Source organism: Aethalodelphis obliquidens, unplaced genomic scaffold (assembly GCF_003676395.1).
Source record: "Aethalodelphis obliquidens isolate GAN/ISIS:26980383/991018 unplaced genomic scaffold, ASM367639v1 scaffold105, whole genome shotgun sequence".
In the NCBI taxonomy this organism is placed as follows: domain Eukaryota; kingdom Metazoa; phylum Chordata; class Mammalia; order Artiodactyla; family Delphinidae; genus Aethalodelphis; species Aethalodelphis obliquidens.
Genome location: NW_020838049.1, coordinates 105,240 through 127,040, shown reverse-complemented (window position 1 = coordinate 127,040; position 21,801 = coordinate 105,240). Strand labels below are relative to the sequence as shown.

The window sequence follows — 21,801 nt, the reverse complement described above, 5'->3', positions numbered from 1 at the left end:
CTCACAGATGTTATTTTTAAATTTCTATTTATTACTGAGAATTATGTGTGTGGACTAAAGAAGCAAGAAAATCTTTCAATAAATTTTAACATATAACAGGTCATATATTTTGCCATATATTTTGACTGTCTCTGGCCTAAAAATATAAGGCACCCTTCTTAGTTCACTAGGGGGACCATTTAGTAGGTCACTGTTTAGAAGCACATGACTTTCTACTAAGACCTACTGCTTGGATACCAGGAGAATCACTTTTTAAATGTATATGTTAACTTAGGAATCAGCAGCATTGATGTGGATTCTTTCCTATGTTGAGACCTTGAATAGAAGAGGGAGGACTAGAGTAGGCTTAGTTGCTGAAGACCTACTTTGGGACTCATGGAGCAGAAGGCCCGGTCCCCCTGTGTAACTTTGCAGGGAGCTGCTCTCCCAAAGGGTACCACTGAAAGATGCACAACCCTGAGACAGGCCCAGAGCACAGCAGATGGATAGAGCAAACTAATTTGCAGGTAGGTGTGTTTGTTTGTTCAAATGTTCCAGTACCAGTACTATAGAGCTCTGGGTTCTTAACTTATGGAGAGTGATGACATAGGAAGAATTATTTCAGATTGGTCAGCTTTTCACTTTAAAAAAAAATCAGTATCATCTCCGGGTTAAATGGAGATAGGAAAGTTGGACATCAGTTGAACAAAATCAGCCCCAGGTTGCTGATTCTGAATGTAAAGGGGCTCAACGGAAAGTTATTAAGCCGAAGAAAGTAGGAAAAAGTACAGAACCCAGCCCGATACACTTTCACGGAGAGGTTGAGATGAATTTAATGGCATGCTTAAAATAATATACCCACCTAGTTAGCAGAAATGCTGATAAGCGATCCAACTTCTTTTATAGAAATCCTAAAAGACTAAAAAAAAAAAAGGTTGATTGGTGCTTGGAAGCTAATAAGTACAAATGCCATTCAATTAAATCCAATATAGTTAATAAATTCCTCTTCTGTGCAGTTTTCCAGGTGAGGCTGAGAGTGGGATTTCGTCATGAGTTAGACACGATCCTTGACTTCAGAGACTGCACAGTCTTAGTGGTAGAGAGTTGGTAGAAAGCAGGTAGCCAGGAAATGTTGAGTATGGCACGTCCAGGTGATAATTCTATAAGGAAGATCACTGTGGTTTGACAACAGGGATTGTAGCATCCTGATTCAGGGAAGCAGAAACAATATATAAATCCTTTCCAAATACAGTCAAGTACTACAGAATCTTTGTGGGTTGAAATTCCAGAGAAACAATGCAGTAGTAGAATTCTCTGAAAACATAAACTTAACCTGAGTTGGAAATGTCAAGTATGATTGAAAAAGTTTTAGTAATGGACCAGAAAAAAACAACAAGGTACGTGGTAGCTAGGTATGTTTAGCCAAATGTAAATGGACAGAAGGTCCCATGAGGTTGAAATATGAATACATTTCAGTACGACATATCACTGTGTGATAGAATAAGTCAGATTCTAGTCCACAAGGAAAATAAAAATACTAGCCTAATTTCTATTAATGGATGAAGCTAGTATAGAAAGTACCTATGGGAGAATCCCTGTGTGACAGAGGTAATAAAATAATCAACATTCTGGAAAGAGGCAAAAAAGAAATTTTAAAAATTATATAGTTTACTTTATAGAAGGGAACTGTGACAAAATATGACTATTTGTAGGAAACATGAAAATGAGTGGCTTTAAATGACGCCTATCTACTGATAACTCCAAAACTTAGCAGCAGCCCTGACTTCTTCTCTAGGCTTCAAACTCTCTTTTAAAACTGCTTTGTGACATCTCCATGTGGATGTCTGATATCTCAAAATTCATATGCTCAACGTATAGCTTTTACCCACCAAACCTGCTCCCATCACGGTTTTTCCCATCTCAGCAAACGGCACCAATGTCTACCCTGTTGCTCAACTGGAAAACTAGAAGTCATTCTTGATTTCCTATTCCCTCAGCTCTGACATTTACTCCTTCCCCAAACATAGCCCATTCATCTCTAAAATAATCTTCAAATGTGTTTACTTCTGTCCAGTTCCATCACTGGCTCCCTTGTCCAGCCATCCTTGTCTTGCCCTTGGTCTTCTGCAGCAGTCTTACCTCCCTCCAGTACAGTCTCCAAATGCCAGTGAGAATGATCTTCTGAAAATGTTCATCTGATCATGTCCCACCCCTGCAGAAGACTACCAGTGACTTCCCAAGGCATATAAAATAAAATCCAAGCACTAAAAAGTGTGCTCTTCAGAGTCCTGTGGGATCCACAGGTGGGAAGACTGGGTGGAGATCATGGCATTTTATTCTATTCTTCCTTGAGGTGAATTTTGACATAGGTAAAGACTTCCTAGGTTTTAGGAGGGACATGTGGTACACACTCTGGGGAGTTTGTTTCCAGTTTTGAATTATTGTTCCAGTCTGGTTGCTGCTGTAGGTTTTAGGAATGCTGACTGGAGGGAAAAAAAGCCAAGTCAGTTAGCTTTTTTCCTTTTCTCCAATTGACCTACGTGGTTTGATGATCAGTTCTATTCAAAATTTCTTTACAAAGTAAGGATGACTTCCATGGGCCTATGGCATATGCTACCCCTCAGCTGTTGTGTTGTGTTTTTTTTTTTCCAGAGGATTTCAACAAGCTGTGCTCTGTCCCTATCGTAATTCCCGAGAGGCCAGGATATCCTTCCCCACCCCTTGGCCCCATTCCTCCAGTTCACCCTGTTCCTCCTGGCTTTCCTCCTGGACCTCAAATTACAGTCCCTCGACCACCAGTGGAATATCCATATCCATCTCGGGAACCACCAAGTAAGAGCTCAAAAGTCATCTAATTACGTTTCTTGCATTAATCAGGTTAACTTTTTTGTTGTTGTTTATGCTGTTTAAGTCATTAAGTAAGTTTAACCAATCCTTAAAGATTTCATTTACAGAGTGTAGTATATACCTTTCTCCACTGGCCTCTTGCATAAAGGAAAATGGGCAGTTTCATATTCTCCAGAGATTAATGTCCTTTTGCTATTGATGTTGTAGGAGAAATTTAAATCTGATTCACAGGAGGAATTCATAGAGGAGGCATTAGATTACTCTTTGGGTTAAATATCATGCAAAGCAGTTTTGCAAATAGTTAAATGCCAGTAACTCACTGCCTTTGTTGCTTCCCTGCGCTCGAGGCCTGAGAGTGAGGCGGAGGGAGCGGTGGGGAGAAGCAGGCAGAGGAGCAGGCTACAGCGAGGCCGCCGTACCTGGCAGCGTGTGCCACGGTGCACAGGTGCTCTCTGTAGGCGAGAATGGAAACATGCTCTGTTGACACCAGGCGACCTTTGCCCAGAGTGTCCTCCTTCCTTTATGGTTCAGCATCTTGCCCGTTATCACTGGATTCAGTGCTGGTGGAAGATGCCCTAGTTAGACACAATTTTAACGGGGTTTCGTGTTATTCCTTCAGGGGTGTTGCCAGTCAACGTCACTGATTACTGCCAGCTGTTTCGCTATCTCTGTCAAAATGGACGCTGCATCCCAACTCCTGGGAGCTACCGGTGTGAGTGCAACAAAGGATTCCAGCTGGACCTCCGTGGGGAGTGCATTGGTACGTGATAGACCACTGGCTTGGCACCAAGAGGCTACTGCAGTGCTGTTTCATGACTGTAGAGGTTTTCTATGGCTGCTATAACCAATTGTCTCAAACTTAGTGGCTTAAAACAACACAGATTTATTATCTTATATTTCTATAGGTTAAAAGTCCGACACGGGTCTTTCTGGGCTAAAATCAAGGTGTCGGCAGGGCTGCGTTCCTCTCCGAGGCTCTTGGACAGAATCCATTTCTTTGCCTTTTCCGGCATCTAGAAGCCATGTGTATTCCCTGGCTGAGGGCCTGTTTCTTCATCTTCAAAGCCAGCAGTGTAGCATCTTCAAATCTCGAACTCTCTGGTTCTCTCTTTGCATTCCTTCCAACACGTTTAAGGATCTTTGTGATTACATTGGGCCCATCTGTATATAATCCAGGAGGGACGGATTCCGCTGATTAGCAACTTAATTGCCCTTGCCGTGTAGCGTGTTCACAGGTTCTGGTGGTTAGGACATGAACCTATTGGGGGAGGGGCATTATTATGCCTACTGTAGTGACTTTTAACTTTCATCGTAAAACACATTCAAGGCATTGCTGGGAACTCTAACTTAAGCCATCCTATCGAAGCCTGACCATTAAGATAAAGCATTAGAAATATCCCCAAATTATGAAACTTTGCATGGTTTACTAATTTGAGTGGATAACTTACCAACAGTCTCTAGTGAGCAAGGAACTAAAGCAGGGAACTTTAAGTCGTTGATGAGGCAGTTAAGCTAGTGAAGGAAGGAAATGTAACACAAGGATAATTTGTTGGATTGGGTAAGAACACCCAGTTGCCATCTAACTTTTTAAAAATAAACTGCTCTCTTAGGTCTATTATAAATCTCAATTCCAGTTATGAATCAGGCAGAAATAAGTAGTTCTTGGTTTCTCATGCTATATAGTTTCCAGGTGATATGAAAGCCCCTTCAAATAGCTTGTTAAGAGCTTGTTCAAGTAGCTTGTTCAAGTAGCTTCAATCCTGAGAGGTCATCCAGAGCTGGGTAGGAAAGGCGAAGGGAACGTCTCGCTCAGGGTTGTGAGATCAGACTTGCATCTGCCACAAGAAGCATGTGACTTCGGACAAGTGGGTTATCTTCCATAAGCTTTAGCTTCTTCGTCTTCACAAACAGAGGAATGAAAACCAGTTTACCTGTAAGTAAACTGATAGCTCTAAATGAGTGTAAAACTAGTGGGCGCCTGTCTAGGGGCGGGCTGGAGGTGGTAGCAGCCTTGATGGTGGGTGAGAATTGCCCTTTAAACAACAACAGCTTCACGGTTTGTTGTAATATTCATCGCGGAACTGAGGAAGGAATGCTTAGATATGGTTAGGTCTTCTTTTCATTGAAAAATTGAGCTTCAAGAGACACTCAGAATTCTGTCCAGAAGCCACTTCTGAAATATTAGTCTGTTTGATTCCCTTATGTCAGACCCAAGGAAGAGAAAATGTTTATTGGCTTGGAGTGTTGAGTTGCTGCGTGTTTGGCATTTTTCTCTGAAAAATGACACAGGAAAATAATACATTCTAACTGCTCAACCAGTTAAAGTGGCCGGTGACACCGTTATTGTAGTGGAAAGAAAAAAGATCTTTTCATTATGCTATTTATTTCTTAAAAGGAAAGTGTTTTAGCGTGTAAAGGAAACCAGTAAAATGGTCTTGGAGTTATGAGTTACTGCGATCTAATGTCTTACTGAAATATACTGTGTTTTGCAGATGTTGATGAATGTGAGAAAAACCCTTGTGCTGGTGGCGAGTGTATTAATACCCAGGGCTCCTACACCTGTCAGTGCCGACCTGGCTATCAGAGCACACTCACCCGGACAGAATGCCGAGGTACGTGTGGTCCTAGCTTGGCACGTCGGACATGTATGCTAAGTAAGGAGTTAGCTCTGAAGGAATTCCGTGGAGTCTGAATAACCCTTGTCGGGAGAGGCTAATATGCTCCCATTGCTTTTTTGCACTTAATTCCAGAAATTGTTACTCTGAAGGATAGCATCATACAATCTGGCAAACATTCAAGTTATTTTAAAAGATGTTTCTGTGCCTGTGGGAATATCTTCTTTTCACTTCCTTTTTTTTTTGCCTCATCACTATATTGTCTTAACTTTTAATCTGAGAGCTAGGGAATGGGGTTGTCCTTTGTTGACACAGAAACTGAGAAATGTTTCAGATGAAATTTTACGCAATTAATTGCTTCATGGAAAGGCCTGAAGGATAAGAAGTGCCTGTAAGTTCTTGCTGCTTATTTCGTGGAGTCAGCGGCAGCATCACCTGGGAGCCAGTTGGAAATGCAGCATCTCAGGTCCCACTTGAGACCTGCTGAATCAAAATCAGCATTTTAACAAGATCTTCCAGGGACCCTTACACATGTGAAAGTTTGAGAAGCACTGCTATAAAGTTTCCTCACAAAAATTTCCCTTCCGATTTGTTTATTAATTGACTTATTAAGCCACCCAATATACCTCTTATTGGATGACTTTGATGTACTGAGTTTCTGAGATAGAAATAATTAAGATATGCGCCCCACCTCAGGGCACTCAAATATCTAAATCTCTGTAAGTTGGGCACAGAATGATCTGTTATAATTGATCAGTAAAGCCAGATAAAAGCAACAGAACTCTGTTGAAATTAAATACAAGGGAAGATAGGGAGGTTTGTATCACTTTAAAAATTTGTCAGCCATTAATGAGTTAATTTTATTTGCCTCTTTTAGCAAAAGTCCTTCATATTAGTTGAAGGCATACAGATGTTTTTATTTTTTATTAGTGACTGTTTTCAAAATCTTTGAATTTGGTTCTGACTTAGGGATTTCTTGCCATCAGTGTATTTGAGTACACCGCTTATAAATGGCAATTTTGAGCAGAAAAACCTGGAGCACAGCATTTCAATCTGTTAATATTTCTATTAATGGCCTACTTACTGAATTACAAATACAGTTTGAAGTTTTAACTGAGTTTAGAACCTTCTTTATAACTATTGTTTAAAATAATCAGCACGTACAAACAGTATACGAGGCATTTTGCAATCGTGGAAGATAAACCGAAACCAGTGTTTCAGAAGACAGCCCTACTAAATAAGCAAATAGAAGACATTCTTGAGAGTACTCAGCTGCGGCGGGGGCCCATCAGTGTAGGTGCATGTTATTGTCATCACTCTGAGACTTAGTTTATTAGAGACTGAAGGTTACCTAAAAGCCTCAAGCACTGTCTTCTTTAAGAGCTAGTGCGAAGTTTAGCCCAAGCACAAGAAGTTGATACCGTGATCACATTTGTGGGTAGACGAAAGTCGCCACAGAATGGTCAGAAAGGCTGTATGCTTAGCTGAGAAGGACACGAGGAACTGAACGGAGGGGACAGAAGAAACATACAGAAACACGGTAGAGACGTTGAATGGCAAGCTTTTCATTTCTTTTTGTAAGGCAGCAGGAGCCCGAATGGCATTTTGAAATTAGTGAGGAGAGAAAAAGCTGAACTCTTTATCCTGTTGATTTTATCCTTGGGCCTCCATAGATTATAGAATGCTAAAAAAAAATAGTAGATTATAAAATCTTTAAAAAAAAAAAAGTCTGCAGAAGAATATGCAGCTTTTACTATTTTTTGGAGTGTGGAGCAGGTCAGATTTTAGTAAGGATTAAGAAATAAATGAGAGAGAAAAAGATTGTAGGTTGTTGGCACAAAGATCAGACAGAAGAAAAGCCCAGACTGCTTCAGCTAGTCCAATGACTCGTGTGGAAACCACTGCTGGATCTGCCCAGAAAGAAAGTGCGTCTGAGGGTCAACCACAAGACACCGTGCAGACACAGGGTAGACAGAATAACCAGTATGCCATGAATGCACATTCTTGTCGTCCAAAGGATGTTTAGGGCTCTTATACCCAGGCACATGGCCTCAACTCTGCATGGGTAGGTCTGCTCCCATCCAACTCTGCTCAGTGCCCTGGCCTCTATCTCCTGGGGAATAAGCCCTGGCAAAGGTTGTACGCCCTGTAGACAAGGTGGTTTGTGTTCATCCTTTTTGATGTTCATCCAGGCATGTAGCCTAGAAACTGAGGGGAATAGATAATCCAGGGTAACTCGTTGTACACTTTAGGTTAATTACTAATCTTTAAATGAGAGATCAGATGCGGGTTATTTGAGTTATTGTCATTTTTAATACTTCCATATCATGCTCTGTTGTTTACTTTGGCATAATATTAAACATGAAAGAAAAAAGGGGAAATGCCCCCATAGTACCAATATTTTGTTTGTTAGATAGAATACTCATAAAGTTATAAAAGAGACAAGAATATATAAACAAATAAAACTGTATTTGGACCAGAGCTGCCATAAGGAAGGTAGACATTTCAGAGTCAAAATGATTGACGGTTTTCAGATGGAATTAGGTTTTTAAATTGGTTTTTTTTTTTTAATAGCATTTCTGTTTAACTGTTCTGATACAGCGAACATCAGATCTGCCTTTTGATCATGTCTTAAAAGACACCAGCCAAAGTTCATTGTAAATAATGATATATACTGGCTCATTGAATTACCTAGGAAAATGGTGAAAAAGAACCTATTTTGTTTACAGAACTGAGATTTAGGGAGTCTTCTTAGAAAGTAAAGTTAAACCGAATGCTATTATGTTGGCATTTTTTTCTTTCATATGTCTTTCAAACTTTTATTAGTAACCCTAAATTTTATATTATTTAATACTGAGTTTATGTTGAAGAATATTATTTAGTAATCAAAACCCAAGACTAAGATCATGAGTTTAGAGATGGTGAGAGGAAGAAATAAAATAATTTAAAATCCCCTAAATAAAGCTATTTCTTCCTTTTCGACTTCGATTTTAGACATTGATGAATGTTTACAGAATGGCCGTATCTGCAATAACGGACGTTGCATCAACACAGATGGCAGTTTCCACTGTGTGTGTAATGCAGGATTTCATGTTACGCGTGATGGGAAGAACTGTGAAGGTAATACAGTGTAATAATAATTACAGTATAATCGTGTCATTCCCCTATTCCATTGCAGTTTCAGTATCAAAAGTCTTTAACAAGGCCAAGTCAAACATTGAGTGAAAGGTCAAAGTATCAAATGTATATTCACCTATTGTTATCTGGGAGGATGCCTAACTTTCAACAGTATTAGTTCCTTTAATTCACATTTGTGTGAGTCAAATAACATTGTAAATATAGGAGCAGAGCTTGCTATTTAAATATTCCTGGTGACGAAACTTTTGTAGCATAAATCATTACTTCCAAATTTTATGCAGTCAGAATTTGTACATTAAAAAAAAATAGGACACACCTAATCTCATATATTCTTCAGTCACTTATGATCCTTTTGTTTCAAGTGTCTGTGTAGTAATGAAATATTACTAAGGAGTATCTGAAAATGTAAAATTTGAGAGAAATGTTGGCGAGAGTCAGCCCTTTATATTGCCTCTTGAATTAATCACCTCACTTTGAATTGGGCTGCGTTTCATTTTGTCTTTTTCCCTGCCTTTTCTCCCCTAAATTGAAAATGTGACAATTATTGATGAGTTTCCACTTCTCAGACCTTTAGCAAAAAATGAAGAATGCTCCTTATCATCTTTCCCAAAGTCTTCGGGAAAGATCCCAAGAATCTATTCATACATTAAAGGAATTTCAAAATTGTTCTTAGAAACATTTTTGGCAGAATATTATCTCAGTGATTCAATTCAAAGACTTAATGCCAAAATTCTCAGTTGGGATAGAGTCTTGTTTAAAAAAGAAAAAAATCATAAATTACTTCGGTCTGACTAAAGCCTGTAAGTGAAAACACACTGTGTCTAGAAGAGCAAGTGCCTCCTAAGACAGCTGTAATATTAAATAAAATAGCTGATGAATTTAAAGAAATACCTGTATGCTCAAGGGATCCTAAAGGTTAGCTGTCATGGCTATACTCTATAGTCAAGTCTTGCATTTTACAAATACATTTTTCCTATCCCTATTTAAAATTGCTTCAAACTGCAAGCAGTTCTCTGGCTTCTACTTTTTAAAGAATCAAGAAGTAGCCTAAATACATTTCATCATTCTTAGTTTCGATTTTGTTTTTATTTTCAGTATATTAGAAGTAATGTGGATCTGTAAATATAACCATCAGGCTGTTTACACACCTTTCAGTTTGTAAACTGCTCTTCCTAAAAAGAGCCTTGGTAGCTTTTATTGAGTTAAATTTCATATATATATTTATATGAAAAATATATTTATATGAAATTTCATAGATATATATTGAGTCTAATACATATACATGTGTATACACGTATACACATATACGTGCATATACAGATTACAGATATACGTATATGCTTGTGTAAGTATATATGTATATATATACACACATGTCCTAAAATAAATTTAGCCCTATAGTTTGCATGCACATGTCAAAAATTGAGAACTTGAGATACGTATTTCATATGGCCACTCTTCTCTTTGTAAGCTATAATTTGGATGAAAATTAACCTTAGACAATAATAACAAAAAAGTAAAGAAATGTGACGAAACAGAATTATATTGATCCAGGTTGGCTTCCTTTGTAAGCTTACTCATCTGGCCATAAGAAAATACATCCTTTGTATTTTTCAGATATGGATGAATGCAGCATAAGGAATATGTGCCTTAATGGAATGTGTATCAATGAAGATGGCAGTTTTAAATGTATTTGCAAACCTGGATTTCAGCTGGCATCAGATGGGCGTTATTGTAAAGGTTTGTGCTATAAAACTCTAAATCATATTTTTCACCCGTTTTTTCTCCTCTCTACATTGCTTAGAGCTACCACCTTTCCTTATTGATTCTCCCTATTTAAAGTACCCCTAACTCTGTACTAAGAAACCTGACTGGAACTCCTTCTTAAGTCCAGCCATCCAGAGAGCTACGATTTATGCCCAGAAGGCTGTTCTTACTTCAGAAAGAGTGTTTGGTGTCTTCTCAAAGGAGCCTGATAGGCTCCATAGCAAATGAATGAGAAGCTGAACTACCATTTGGACTACCAACAGCTGTGAGCATCTTTTTAAATAAGCTGAGTTCTGCCTCTTCCTTACAGTTGAGGAATAATGACAGTTGGCTTCTTGACGGCTGTCATTTGCCACCTCTTACATCTTCACCTGGACAAAATATTGTAGACTCTTAGTGCGGTGATCTCTTCTTCATAATTTCCTCCAGATACCTTAAGAAACACAATTTATTTAAGCTTTATCAAATCACAGAAGCAAAAAAGAGAAACAGGATTAAGCAGAAGAAATAAAGGAACCAGGAGCCATTATTTAGCTCTGTGACTTTTGAAATAATCTTATTGCTCCAAGTAGTGAAGCAAAATGAAGATTTTTATTTGTGCTGTTGAAAATTGGGGTCCTGAGAAGAGTTATCAGGAGATAACTGGAGTTATCAGGAGAAGAAGTTAAATTTGTGCTTAGTGTCTCTGCCTCATGCGGTCAGGGATGAGTAATTATTGCCCTTGTGTCCAAGATCTGAGCTGCAACCAGACTTCTCAAGGAACCTCATACTCAAAATAGATCCAGGGAATCTGCTAAAATATAACACTCAAAACCATAGTTTCAGATGTAGAAGGTAGAGAGAGCATCAGGCTATTCAAGATGGAGAAGGCAAGAAAAAGTCCTATGGTGCCTCTTCTCTGGGTGCCCTTGTATTAAGTCCTTGTATTAAGTCTTCAGCGTGTTGTGTATTTTCTCTAGGCTTAAAAGAGCTTCTAGCCCTTGGTTGTTTACCTACATATTCTATGACCTTCACATAAATAGCTCTTAATATCATGGAAATCTGCCTTCACAGCAAGAGAAAGGTTTTTTTGTTTGTTTGTTTTTTGTTTTCAAATTTGAAGTAGGAAATTGGTTTTCCGTGCTTTTGAGCTATGTGTTGGGAGGAACTTATAGTTGGGGAGACAAGATTAACGCGTGGAAATGTTAAGACAGCATACAACAAAGCACCAAATTGTGCAAATTAAGTGCTGTACAAGTGAAAAAGAAAGGGGAAGGGAAGGATTGCTGGAATATTTGGAACTAGGCTTCCAAACAAAATAACAGAAGGAAATGTGAAAGTCCCTTTGTGAACAGAACTTTTCTGAGAACACACACTCCTCTCTCTTACCTATGCACAGAGCATGCTAAGATTCACTTTCAGTACCTATAGGCTGCCAGTGACCCAGGCCACAGACTCTTAAGGGTGGCCAATAGATAATGCTGTTGTAACTATTTCAGAAGATATTATGACCTCATAGGTGAAGCCCGGTTTTGCAACTGTTTGCAATCAGTGAACTAGTATCTTATTGATAAATGGATTGTTCCAGTCATTTGAAAGTGCCTGATGATTAAAAGTCTGCTCTGACTTTAACATTCTGGCTTAAGAATCAGAGCTGGAGAGAAAGAGAGGGGGGAAATGCTCCATATTCTTACCTGTGTCGTCTTTATTCTGATGTATAGAGAAGATGGAATACACACACTTGTAGTAAGAATAAAGGAAGAAAAAAGAAAAAAATTTCTTGTATGCTGAATTTCTTTTCCATCATTTTTCTCTTGACATCATGGGATAAGATTTTCTCTTAATGCTGAACACTTGGTTCTGATCCCACAAAGATGTAACTGTTCAAAGCTGAATGAACAATGCTAATTTAATCGCTACAGTTAACTAATCTGATGAACAGCCTGGTCTCCCTGATCACTCTCTGAAGGTGGAGGCCACTCACTTTGAGCAACGCCCTCTGGATCTATGTTCCATCGCTGTCCCCAGTAAAAAACCTTTGGATTACATTTCAGACTGTAGTCACCACTGTTTTACTGTAGATCTCGATTTGAACAAAAAGGTGACCTGAATAACTGAACCAGTTTGAGTTCACGTATTTAAATATAACTGCTGTTTTAAAATACAATCTGTACACGGAATCTTGGACCATCTGAATATATTTTGTGCCAGATAACACAAGCTATGTAAAACGCAGAGGTGTTTCAGTCTCAATTTGCCTTTTTAAGGTCAGAAGAAAGGAAATATTCACCTACACCAGTTGTATATTATAAAAGGAGTTGTTATAAAGCGACTTGTTCCTAAGTGTTATATGTTTTCCAAAACACCGTTTTGGTACCATTTCTGTTTCCATGTTGGAAATAGAACATGTTTGGTACCATGTTCAGGGGGAAAAGTATCTGCTATTATTAGTATGTGCCCAATAAAATCTTTTACCAGGCCTCCCTAAGGATACACATACGATACTATAAAATATTTGTAATGCTTAAGAGAGACTTTTCTTTGCTGGGTTCCAATTGCTTACAGTGCTGTTGTTGGCTAGGAGTTGTCATCAAAATCATCTATATTCATTTTCTGTTCCTTTTTTATGGTGTTCCATCCAGGCTTTAGTTCTGTGTCTCCTCATGCCATTCTAATTTTCCCAGAGAGTTAAGGCATGAGTGATACTGGAATGGACACCAGTCTGGGTGTTGGATGCCAAAAGGAGAAGCTTCCTGCCCAGGCCAAAGATGTAGTTTATTATCAAGCTAGATTTCTGACAGTCCTGGAAAAATTGCCATGTGAAACATTACACAAGACCCTTTGTCTTTTAGCTGTCACTTTCCTTCTTCTTCCAATTCTGTTTTTGCCTTTGTGATTCTTACTTTGGATAAAAGGAAAAAAAAAAAATCTCAGGAGAATGTTATTGAAATAGCTTTCAATGGAAAAGAAACTCAGACAGTTTATCTCTCTCCATTTTTGTTCCTTTTCTCTCAAAGGAAAATGAAATGCATCTCACTGAGCTTTTATTGTTGACGCTGCATATTATTGTAAATCTTCCCCATTTTCAAGTCTTAGAACTGTAAATATGTTATGTCTTTAGATAAAGTCACTTTATTTATTTTTCTCTTTTTTTTAACATCTTTATTGGAGTATAATTTCTTTACAACGTTGTGTGGAGTCGCTTTATTTTTAATAAGTGCTTTTCCCCACCACAGATATTAACGAGTGTGAAACACCTGGGATCTGCATGAATGGGCGTTGTGTCAACACTGACGGCTCCTACCGCTGTGAATGCTTTCCTGGACTGGCCGTTGGTCTGGATGGACGTGTGTGTGTTGGTAAGGTTAAAGCCGTAACTAGACGGGCGATAGAGATCCACCCTCTGTCAGTCAATAAAATCCGCCAATAATAAATGTACTTGACTGTAGCAGATATGATACAATTAATATTTGTGGGGCAACAAACCAACAGGGTCAGTTCTTTTCTTGTATGACGTGGATATTAGTTTAAGGCATAGAAAGACGAGCTGAGATCAATGAAAACCAAGGGAATCCCCACCTCTCCTTCTCCCTTGTCTTTCCTAATCACCTAACTGTCCTCAATTTTCTCCAACCCTCCTTTGTTGATAATGGTCTTTGAAATTGACCTGTATGTGCCCATTATCTCATGGTGAACATTTCATTTTCATCTAGGGAATCAAATGTTCCAAGGGAGGTATAGAATGCAAAGGAGGATATGGATAAGTAAGAAACTTATATGATAATAGTTTCATGTGGCTTTATAAAGAGTTTGAGATTTGTTGATAAATAGATACAAAGTTTTTCCAAATTATTTTTAAGAAAGGTAGTCGGTAGACCCTTTGAATTGGGAGAGGATTGGACATAGCTGGAAATCCCCTCCTGGTGGTAAAGATGATACTGCTTAGTTAGACCAATATCTGCAGATTTGTATAAATGAACCTTTTACAGATTAACCATCCTCCTTTTTGAAAGTACATCTAATTCAGATATTCAGTAATTGCATGTTTATTTTGAGGTCGTCTGTATTTCTAATAAAGATCTTATTTATCATAAGGTGAGATTGAATGGTCATCCATCATTCATTCAACATTTATTAAGTGCCTTCTCTGTACACTCCTGGGGAAGAAAAAAATGAGTGAGGTATAATCCTAGCCCTTAAGGACCTCACAGTTGGGTAAACCATAATAGTCCCTAGAGAACCGGAAGAGTCTAGTAATTGGTTTCCAGTGCTTGGAAGCTGAATGCAGAATGATTTGTTTCGTTTTGTTTTCTGTTGGGACCTAATACCAGAGGCATTCTCTGTGAGTTAGAACAGGGACAATGGCTAAATAAAACCAGCTTCAACTTTGACCTGGGGGGTTCCCATCTGTTTGAAGCGATAGTATGATGACAGATGCTTCTTCCTGTGTAGACACACACATGCGGAGCACATGCTACGGTGGATACAAGAGAGGCCAGTGTGTCAAACCCTTGTTTGGTGCTGTTACCAAATCCGAGTGCTGTTGCGCCAGCACCGAGTATGCTTTTGGGGAACCTTGCCAACCGTGTCCTTCACAGAATTCAGGTATGTGGTATCACGGGGATGCCCTAGTACTCCCAGCCTTCCGCCAGCATCTGCAGCCTTTGCGTTTTTGGAAGTCACGGGGGAAGATTGCGTCTGCTCTCCAGGTGCGCCATGTACCTTGCTGGGGTCTTGGCAGGCGCTGCTCAGCCTCTGCTCAGCTGTTCCTCACAGGCCCAGCCATCGCATGGAATAGGCAGCACATTCACGCCTCCCATCTGAACTCCTCCACCTCTGTAATAGTCATGCTCTGTAGGGTGTGTGCGACTTGCCTTGTTTTCTAAAGTAGCTTCACAGTGTTTACATTGTGTAGGAACTATTATAAAAGCAGGATGCTACCGAGCGTAAAAGTCAATAATTTTCAGATGACCTGCATGTTTCCAGCTTTTTTCCAAAAGGCCATTTGTGAATTTTGTTCAAATCCTTCGGGCTGCTTGAGGGTGTGCTTTTCCTAAATGATTTTATTCAACTCTAGGGAAAAAGTGTTTTTCTCAATTTGAGTGACATGGCATAGTGAAAAGAAAACTTGTCAGTGAGTCAGAATTCTGCTCCCCAGCCACAGGCAGACACATTACTTAATTGGAGGTCCAGTTTTTTGTGGATTTTTGTTTATTTAGGAATTTTTCTCACCGAATTTCAAAAGGATTTGAGATGGCTTACATTAGTAAACAATTATGAAATAGAATAATATGGAAAAGGGATCTTCATTTTTTTTCATCTACAAAATGAATTGTCTTAGGTAATCCAGAAGGTCCTCTCCAGTTGCAAATTATTTCTGTTTGTAAGGCAAAAATAGTTTATTGAAATGAAAGCAGTAGACTGTCAACATTTGAATGTAATTTTAAGGTAGCTTGGCAGTTGACTTCTAATGTCCTAAAATAGAATAAGTCCTAATATTGAAAACGTGTAGCTCTGATTGGTTGGTTTACCTCTAAGATTCAGTTAGTTCATTTCTGGCCTAGATACTATCTATTAAAGACGAGCTCACAGTTTTTAAACATTTGCCATTTTGAAAATGATAATATTTGAAATCAGACAGAAATTAAAATGTATTATGAGAAGTTAGAGAAAGTTAAGTAGAAGACTTTAAAAGTCTTTAAAATGGGGGAATGCCAGTTAAAGAAAGAAAGCTTTATTCTGGATGACTGCTTCACCCAGTCATTTCATATATGATTACTAACAATTAAATATATGTTTGCAATAATACTTCGATTATATAGTATACAAATATAACTCTATCTAAAAAGATACTTCCACACAACTTTATAGTTGTATATTATTAATATCATCCTTTTAAAGTAAAGTTTGTTACTTTAATTTTTCAAAGTACTTTCCTTGCATACTTTGAATTTACAAGATAGATGGGTATCCTAAAAACTGGTACAAGGATATAGGTGATTTGTCCATGTCTTGAATGAGTAGAATAGCCAAAGCTTAGAATCCAGGATCCTTGGTGCATATAGTTTTTTGTTTTTACATTTTCCTCTGGCCCCCAATTACATCTCCAGAGAATTCTTATGCTACATAGGAAAATGAAATTAAAAAGATGACCCAAAGAAACCAAATTTCTTTAAGCAGTAAAGCTTAAAGAGAGTTACATTTTGAAGCTCAGTTCTACTACCTTCTGTTTTATATTTGAATCAGTTTACACAAAAGTGGTCCACATGTGGAAATAGTTCCATCCCGTTTGGTTTCTCCACCTCTCTGATAGATGAAAATGCCAAATCATGAAGGATTGAAATGTAGGATGTCCCTTATTTCAGGAGAGAGGAGGGATTTTAAAGGGGACTGGAAATATCCAGAAGGAATATCTTTAGTCAATTTAATGAGAAATTCTAACCACTTAACATCTAAAGTTCATCTTTGTGCTCTGGAAGTCAAATAAACTATATTTCCAGATACATCTCACTGGCTGCTGAGCATTTACTCCTTGTAGAAATCCGTCAGTTAAAGCTACAGGAGAGTAATGATTAGGAATTTTCTCTTCTGTCCTCATTCCACTGTCTCCATGGCACAACACTGAGTTAGCTTAGCAACACCTACCATTTATTAAGTGCTTGAGTTGGGCTGAGCACTTTACATGTTCTCTCAGGAAATCTACAGTACTACCATGTGAGTTGGGTATCATTGTCTACACTTATATAAGAGGGAACTAGAAGAGGGAAAGGGCTTGCTCCCAAGACCCTCAGCAATAAGCATTGTCATCAGCATTCAAACCCATGCTGATCTGAATTCACTACAGAGTCTAGTACCGGATCCTGCCCAAATGGAAAAGAATAATGACAATAATTTGCTTCCGTGTAGGCTAAGCATCAGCTAATTTAACACTAATTATAAAATTGCTTTCAGCAAAACTGGCATGATTTTGTTTTTCCTGTTTTATTACTTACACTGTTTCACAAGTGCTTTAATTTATTGCTGATGTGAGAGAATAAAGAGGATGTATTTCTTTCTGCTGCCAGTCCCTGGCTTTCAAACACAGTGGCAGCCACCTTCCCATTTTTTCCCTTTTTGGATCCTTTTAAGATGATTTAAAAATTAAGGGATTTCACCTCTTTTCTCAAATTTATGTTTGGTAGAAGACAGAGGCTCTGAAGGAGTCAACCTTCATCTTTTAATCTATAAACAATTATAACTCCTTTGCATCCCCTGTCATCAGGAATGCAATTTTCTAGAATGTGGAGGTATAGGAACTATCTGCTTCAGCACCGAGGTACAGGTGGCCTATGTAAAAAAGCAGCATCCCTAATATTCACTTCTCCTGCCACCTAAGCACAACTGATCTGCATTTGACCATGAGATTCTGTAGTTGCCAGAAACCATGGGCAACTAAGGGAAACTTCGTTTCTTTTCCTGGGATTAAGTGTGGTTCCTATTAGTTCTCCATTTCCATCATTCACTCTTAGGTTTATCTAAATATTGTTGGAATTGCGTATAAAGCATTGCATCAATTTTAAGAAATAGAAATCTTGATTCCATCACAAATTTGGGAACATATTCTCTATACCTCCATTTCTTCAGTAAGATCCAGTTTTAACATTATGCAATACATTTCCTATGGATTTATATAATAGAATGAATCTGGCATCCTGATAAATATTAACTTTAAAAATACACGTAAATGCAAGTGTAGATTCCGTGTTATTCTTGTGAGGGGAGGCTAGAGAATTTGCAGAGAGAAATGAGAACACGTTAAGAACTTGATTGTACTGAAAAAAATAGCTCGAACTAAGAAAAGAATTTATTTCCAAGATGGTGGGAGAGAGTTTTATTAACAGTTAAGAAACCACATTTTAACAGACACATTTCACTGTAAGTGTAAAGTGTTCCCTGGTGAAAAAAATCAAGCCATAGGAAAAACACCTTTTCCGAAAGTGCTTGCACGAGGAATTGCTGGCACTCGCCTATATCCTCATAAGTCGTTTTCCACGGTGATTGCGGAGCCTTTAAAATGGGAGCCTGGTGTGACTCCCCTAGGAGATGGCTCCTTTTCCTTTACCACTTTATTTCAGTTCCACTCACTTTGGAGGAAATGATGTGCACAAAGCCAAGGGCAGGATCGACCTGTTTTGCAAACAAGGGAATCATTTACTATCTGTTAATTTATTGCAGCGGAATATCAGGCGCTCTGCAGCAGTGGGCCAGGAATGACGTCAGCAGGCAGTGGTAAGGACTTGTTTTGAAATTTACTAAGCATGTGCAGAGGCAGCACTGGGCCTTCCTGTGGGTTTCCACTTGGTCCCTTTACACCGATCTGGTCCGACCCCCCTCTCTGGCCATCACCGCGTTGATCTACCTGGGACACTTAGAAGCCCCCAGTGGCAGAACAGCTATGGCACAGCGGGTCCTGGGATTGCTGGGTGTGGGTGTGGCACTCATTACTGAGGGGTTGGGTGCTCTCCCAGGGTCACTGATGTGAACGAGATACAGTGACCATGGTGGCTCGTTCCTGAGAAGGGGCAGCCCGGCCCTCCTTTGGATCTACCACTATCGAGTACAGTTCAGGGTTACGAGCTCAATTGAACCTATGCACGTTTTGAACACTTTCTTAATGGTCAAGTGCTCAGTCATTCTCAGATGGCAGTAGCGAGCCATCTTGTGTTTTGTAGCAGGTGGTGATAGCAATGAACTGAGTTGGAAGAAAATGAAATGTTTAAGTGTAGAAGTTAGAAGTAGAGAAATACTGGTACCATAAAAGAAATTAAACGGGAGAATTGGAACAAGTGTAAAAATGGGTGACAAGTAAGAGGAAGGGATTACTTTACTAATAAAAAACTAAATGATTTGATTCAAGAGAGTTCTGGGAAAAAATAGACTGACTCAATTGATTGTCAGTTCATTCTCTTGATTGATTTCATTATTATGTGTGGATAAAGAAAGGGCGAGGTGGATATTTGGAGGAGAAAAGAGGACAAGTAAGGAAATGTATAATGAATAAGGAGTTAGTGGGGAATAAATAAGTTGTGATAGGTACCTGGATAAGGAAAAAAAAAAAAAAGGTCAACCTTGATTTATAGAAGAGTCGGGCAACAAGATTTGAGACTAGCCACTCACTGACTGTCACTCGGCATCACCCTTGACTATTAGAGCTCTCCTCAGGCTGTCAGCAAACGGAAGAGGAGGACCCAGCCTCATCTGGACAGAGTAGCAGAGGCTTTTCCAGAGCAGGTGGTGGTTGAGCAAGCTTCGGACCAACGTGTAGGTTTGCTCCAGACATTCCCCACGCAGAGTGAAGAGGGCATGATGTGTTTATGGCAGAGTAAGAGATTTAAAGTGAATAAAGAGTTCATATTTTAATTTAATCTTGAGAATACTGTCGAACCTACGAAAGTCTGAACCATGAGAACGACACAGTCACCTTGTTTTGAGGCCGTTAAGTCTGGTGGCAGTGTAGAATGTAGACTGAAGAAGGACAGGCTGATGGCAGGGAGAGCAGTTGTAGGAACCTGGGCTCTGTATTTGATCAACCTTTCCACCTTGATGTTTGTACAAGAAGAAGTGCAGGAGTTCTCCTCTTGATTAAGGATTGGTAATCTTGTAGTTCTAGCTCAGATGCCAAGTTCCTCTCAGGGACTGGTGGAAGGAAGACTTGAGTCAGAATACCTTGTAGTGAGAAAAAGGGATCAACTTTCTCATCAAGGAGAAACTTTATTTTCATGAGGTCCTAAGGTCTTTACAGTTATCGTAATGTTATTTTTTGATAGTTCATTTGATGTTTACTTTAGAATGTTAATGATTTTGAATTTTTTTGTGGTGTAGATATAAATGAATGTGCATTAGACCCTGATATCTGCCCAAATGGAATTTGTGAAAATCTCCGTGGGACCTACAAATGTATTTGCAATTCAGGATATGAAGTGGATTCATCTGGGAAAAATTGTGTTGGTAAGACGTTTCACCTGTTTTCTAAGACATTTCATGCATCATGCATTCTTTCTTTCCTTGCTTGAGGGAAACTGCTCTTGAGTAGCTTAAAGGACTGGACAAATGGATGCGCTACACTTTGGGTGTCAGCATAGCTGAATCCTGACAAGTTATATCTTTTGTTTAACTATGTAAAGGATGGAACATGGCAACTGTCCCTCTCATACAGCATGCAGTTCTCTAATTGCACAGGTTGAAGCCGAGTGCTGCCCCTACTAGATGCCTTTGTTATTAGGGCGCTGCTAATTGTCATTATGCACAAAGTACATGTAGCAGTTATTTTCAAAACAGCAGAAATCTTACTTTGAGCATTTTCACCTGCTTTCCTTCTAACTATGTGGCATTTGTACTCACATAAAAAGAACTCACAGTAAATCAAAGTATCTTCTCTCCCCCCCCCCCATTTAAATCAGCTTTCACCTGAGTTTCAGGCTAAGCAAGTACCTAAAAAAATGGAGGATGGAAGCAGGTCATGGGAGCCCACAGGTTTATCACAAAACCCTCTTCTTTCGACTGCAGGTTTCTTTTTCTCTCCCTAACTTTTATTGCTGGCCTAAACCTGGCCCTTCCTTCTTTATGGTCTACAGTTGAATTTTGAAAAATGATTTCTTTCTCTCTCACACCCTTAATTTTAGGGCCCCTTTTTGGGGGGTACAGTTGTTATGTGAGCATACATGGGACTTTCAAACTAAACTCAACTCAAAAAAAAGTTTTACTATTTCATTTTCCTGTAGGAGCCTCTCTACATTGGCAGACATGAAAAATCATTATTTATCTGGGCAGGCCAGAAAGGCACAGAGATGTTTTAGCTTCATCCAAAAATCATGCAAAAGGGAGAGTTTGGGAGGCAGGAGGGATTCTTCCTTCAGTGCTTTAGTGTCTACTCCAAAGTTGGACCCATTATCATCAGGTCAGAAGTATGTTCATATTTCAGATTATGTTCAGAGGTGTGAAGCTAGGAATCAAAGATCCGCTCCAGCCACTTCCCACAGAGTTCCAGGGACTGGCTATTTTATATCTTAATCTTCAGTTCCTCAGATTAAAGTTCCAGATTCTTCTGACATCATCAAAGTTTAAGAATTGCCACAGTGACCTTTTTGGGAAGTAGTAGCATTCCTTATATGATTTTGAAAGAATTCTCAGCATGCTATTTGCTCAGACAATACATAACTTTATACTTGATTTTCCCATATTTTAAGAACTTTGTAAACACAGCCCTCCATGTCTGCGGGTTTTGCATTCACGTGTCTAACCAACCTCAGATTGAAAATATTTGAAAAAAAATTCCAGAAAGTTCCCCAAAGCAAAACTTGAATTTGCCATACACCAGCAACTATTTACATAGCATTTACATTGTGTCAGGTATTATAAGTAATCTAGAGATGATTTAAAGTATATGGGAGGATGTGCATAGGTTAGATGCCAATACTATGCCATTTTATATAAGGGG

The 21,801-nt window shown here is 38.9% G+C and overlaps 1 protein-coding gene across 1 annotated transcript in view; it reads left to right on the top strand.

The window, feature by feature from the left end:
• Positions 1-21,801, top strand: part of FBN1 (fibrillin 1) — a 253,488-nt gene that overhangs the window by 133,644 nt on the left and 98,043 nt on the right. The window contains exons 11-19 of the mRNA XM_027096594.1: positions 2,632-2,811; positions 3,446-3,586; positions 5,319-5,438; positions 8,436-8,561; positions 10,197-10,319; positions 13,562-13,684; positions 14,778-14,930; positions 18,540-18,593; positions 20,187-20,312. Of these exons, the coding sequence (XP_026952395.1) occupies positions 2,632-2,811; positions 3,446-3,586; positions 5,319-5,438; positions 8,436-8,561; positions 10,197-10,319; positions 13,562-13,684; positions 14,778-14,930; positions 18,540-18,593; positions 20,187-20,312 (1,146 nt within the window). The remainder of the gene's footprint in view (positions 1-2,631; positions 2,812-3,445; positions 3,587-5,318; positions 5,439-8,435; positions 8,562-10,196; positions 10,320-13,561; positions 13,685-14,777; positions 14,931-18,539; positions 18,594-20,186; positions 20,313-21,801) is intronic.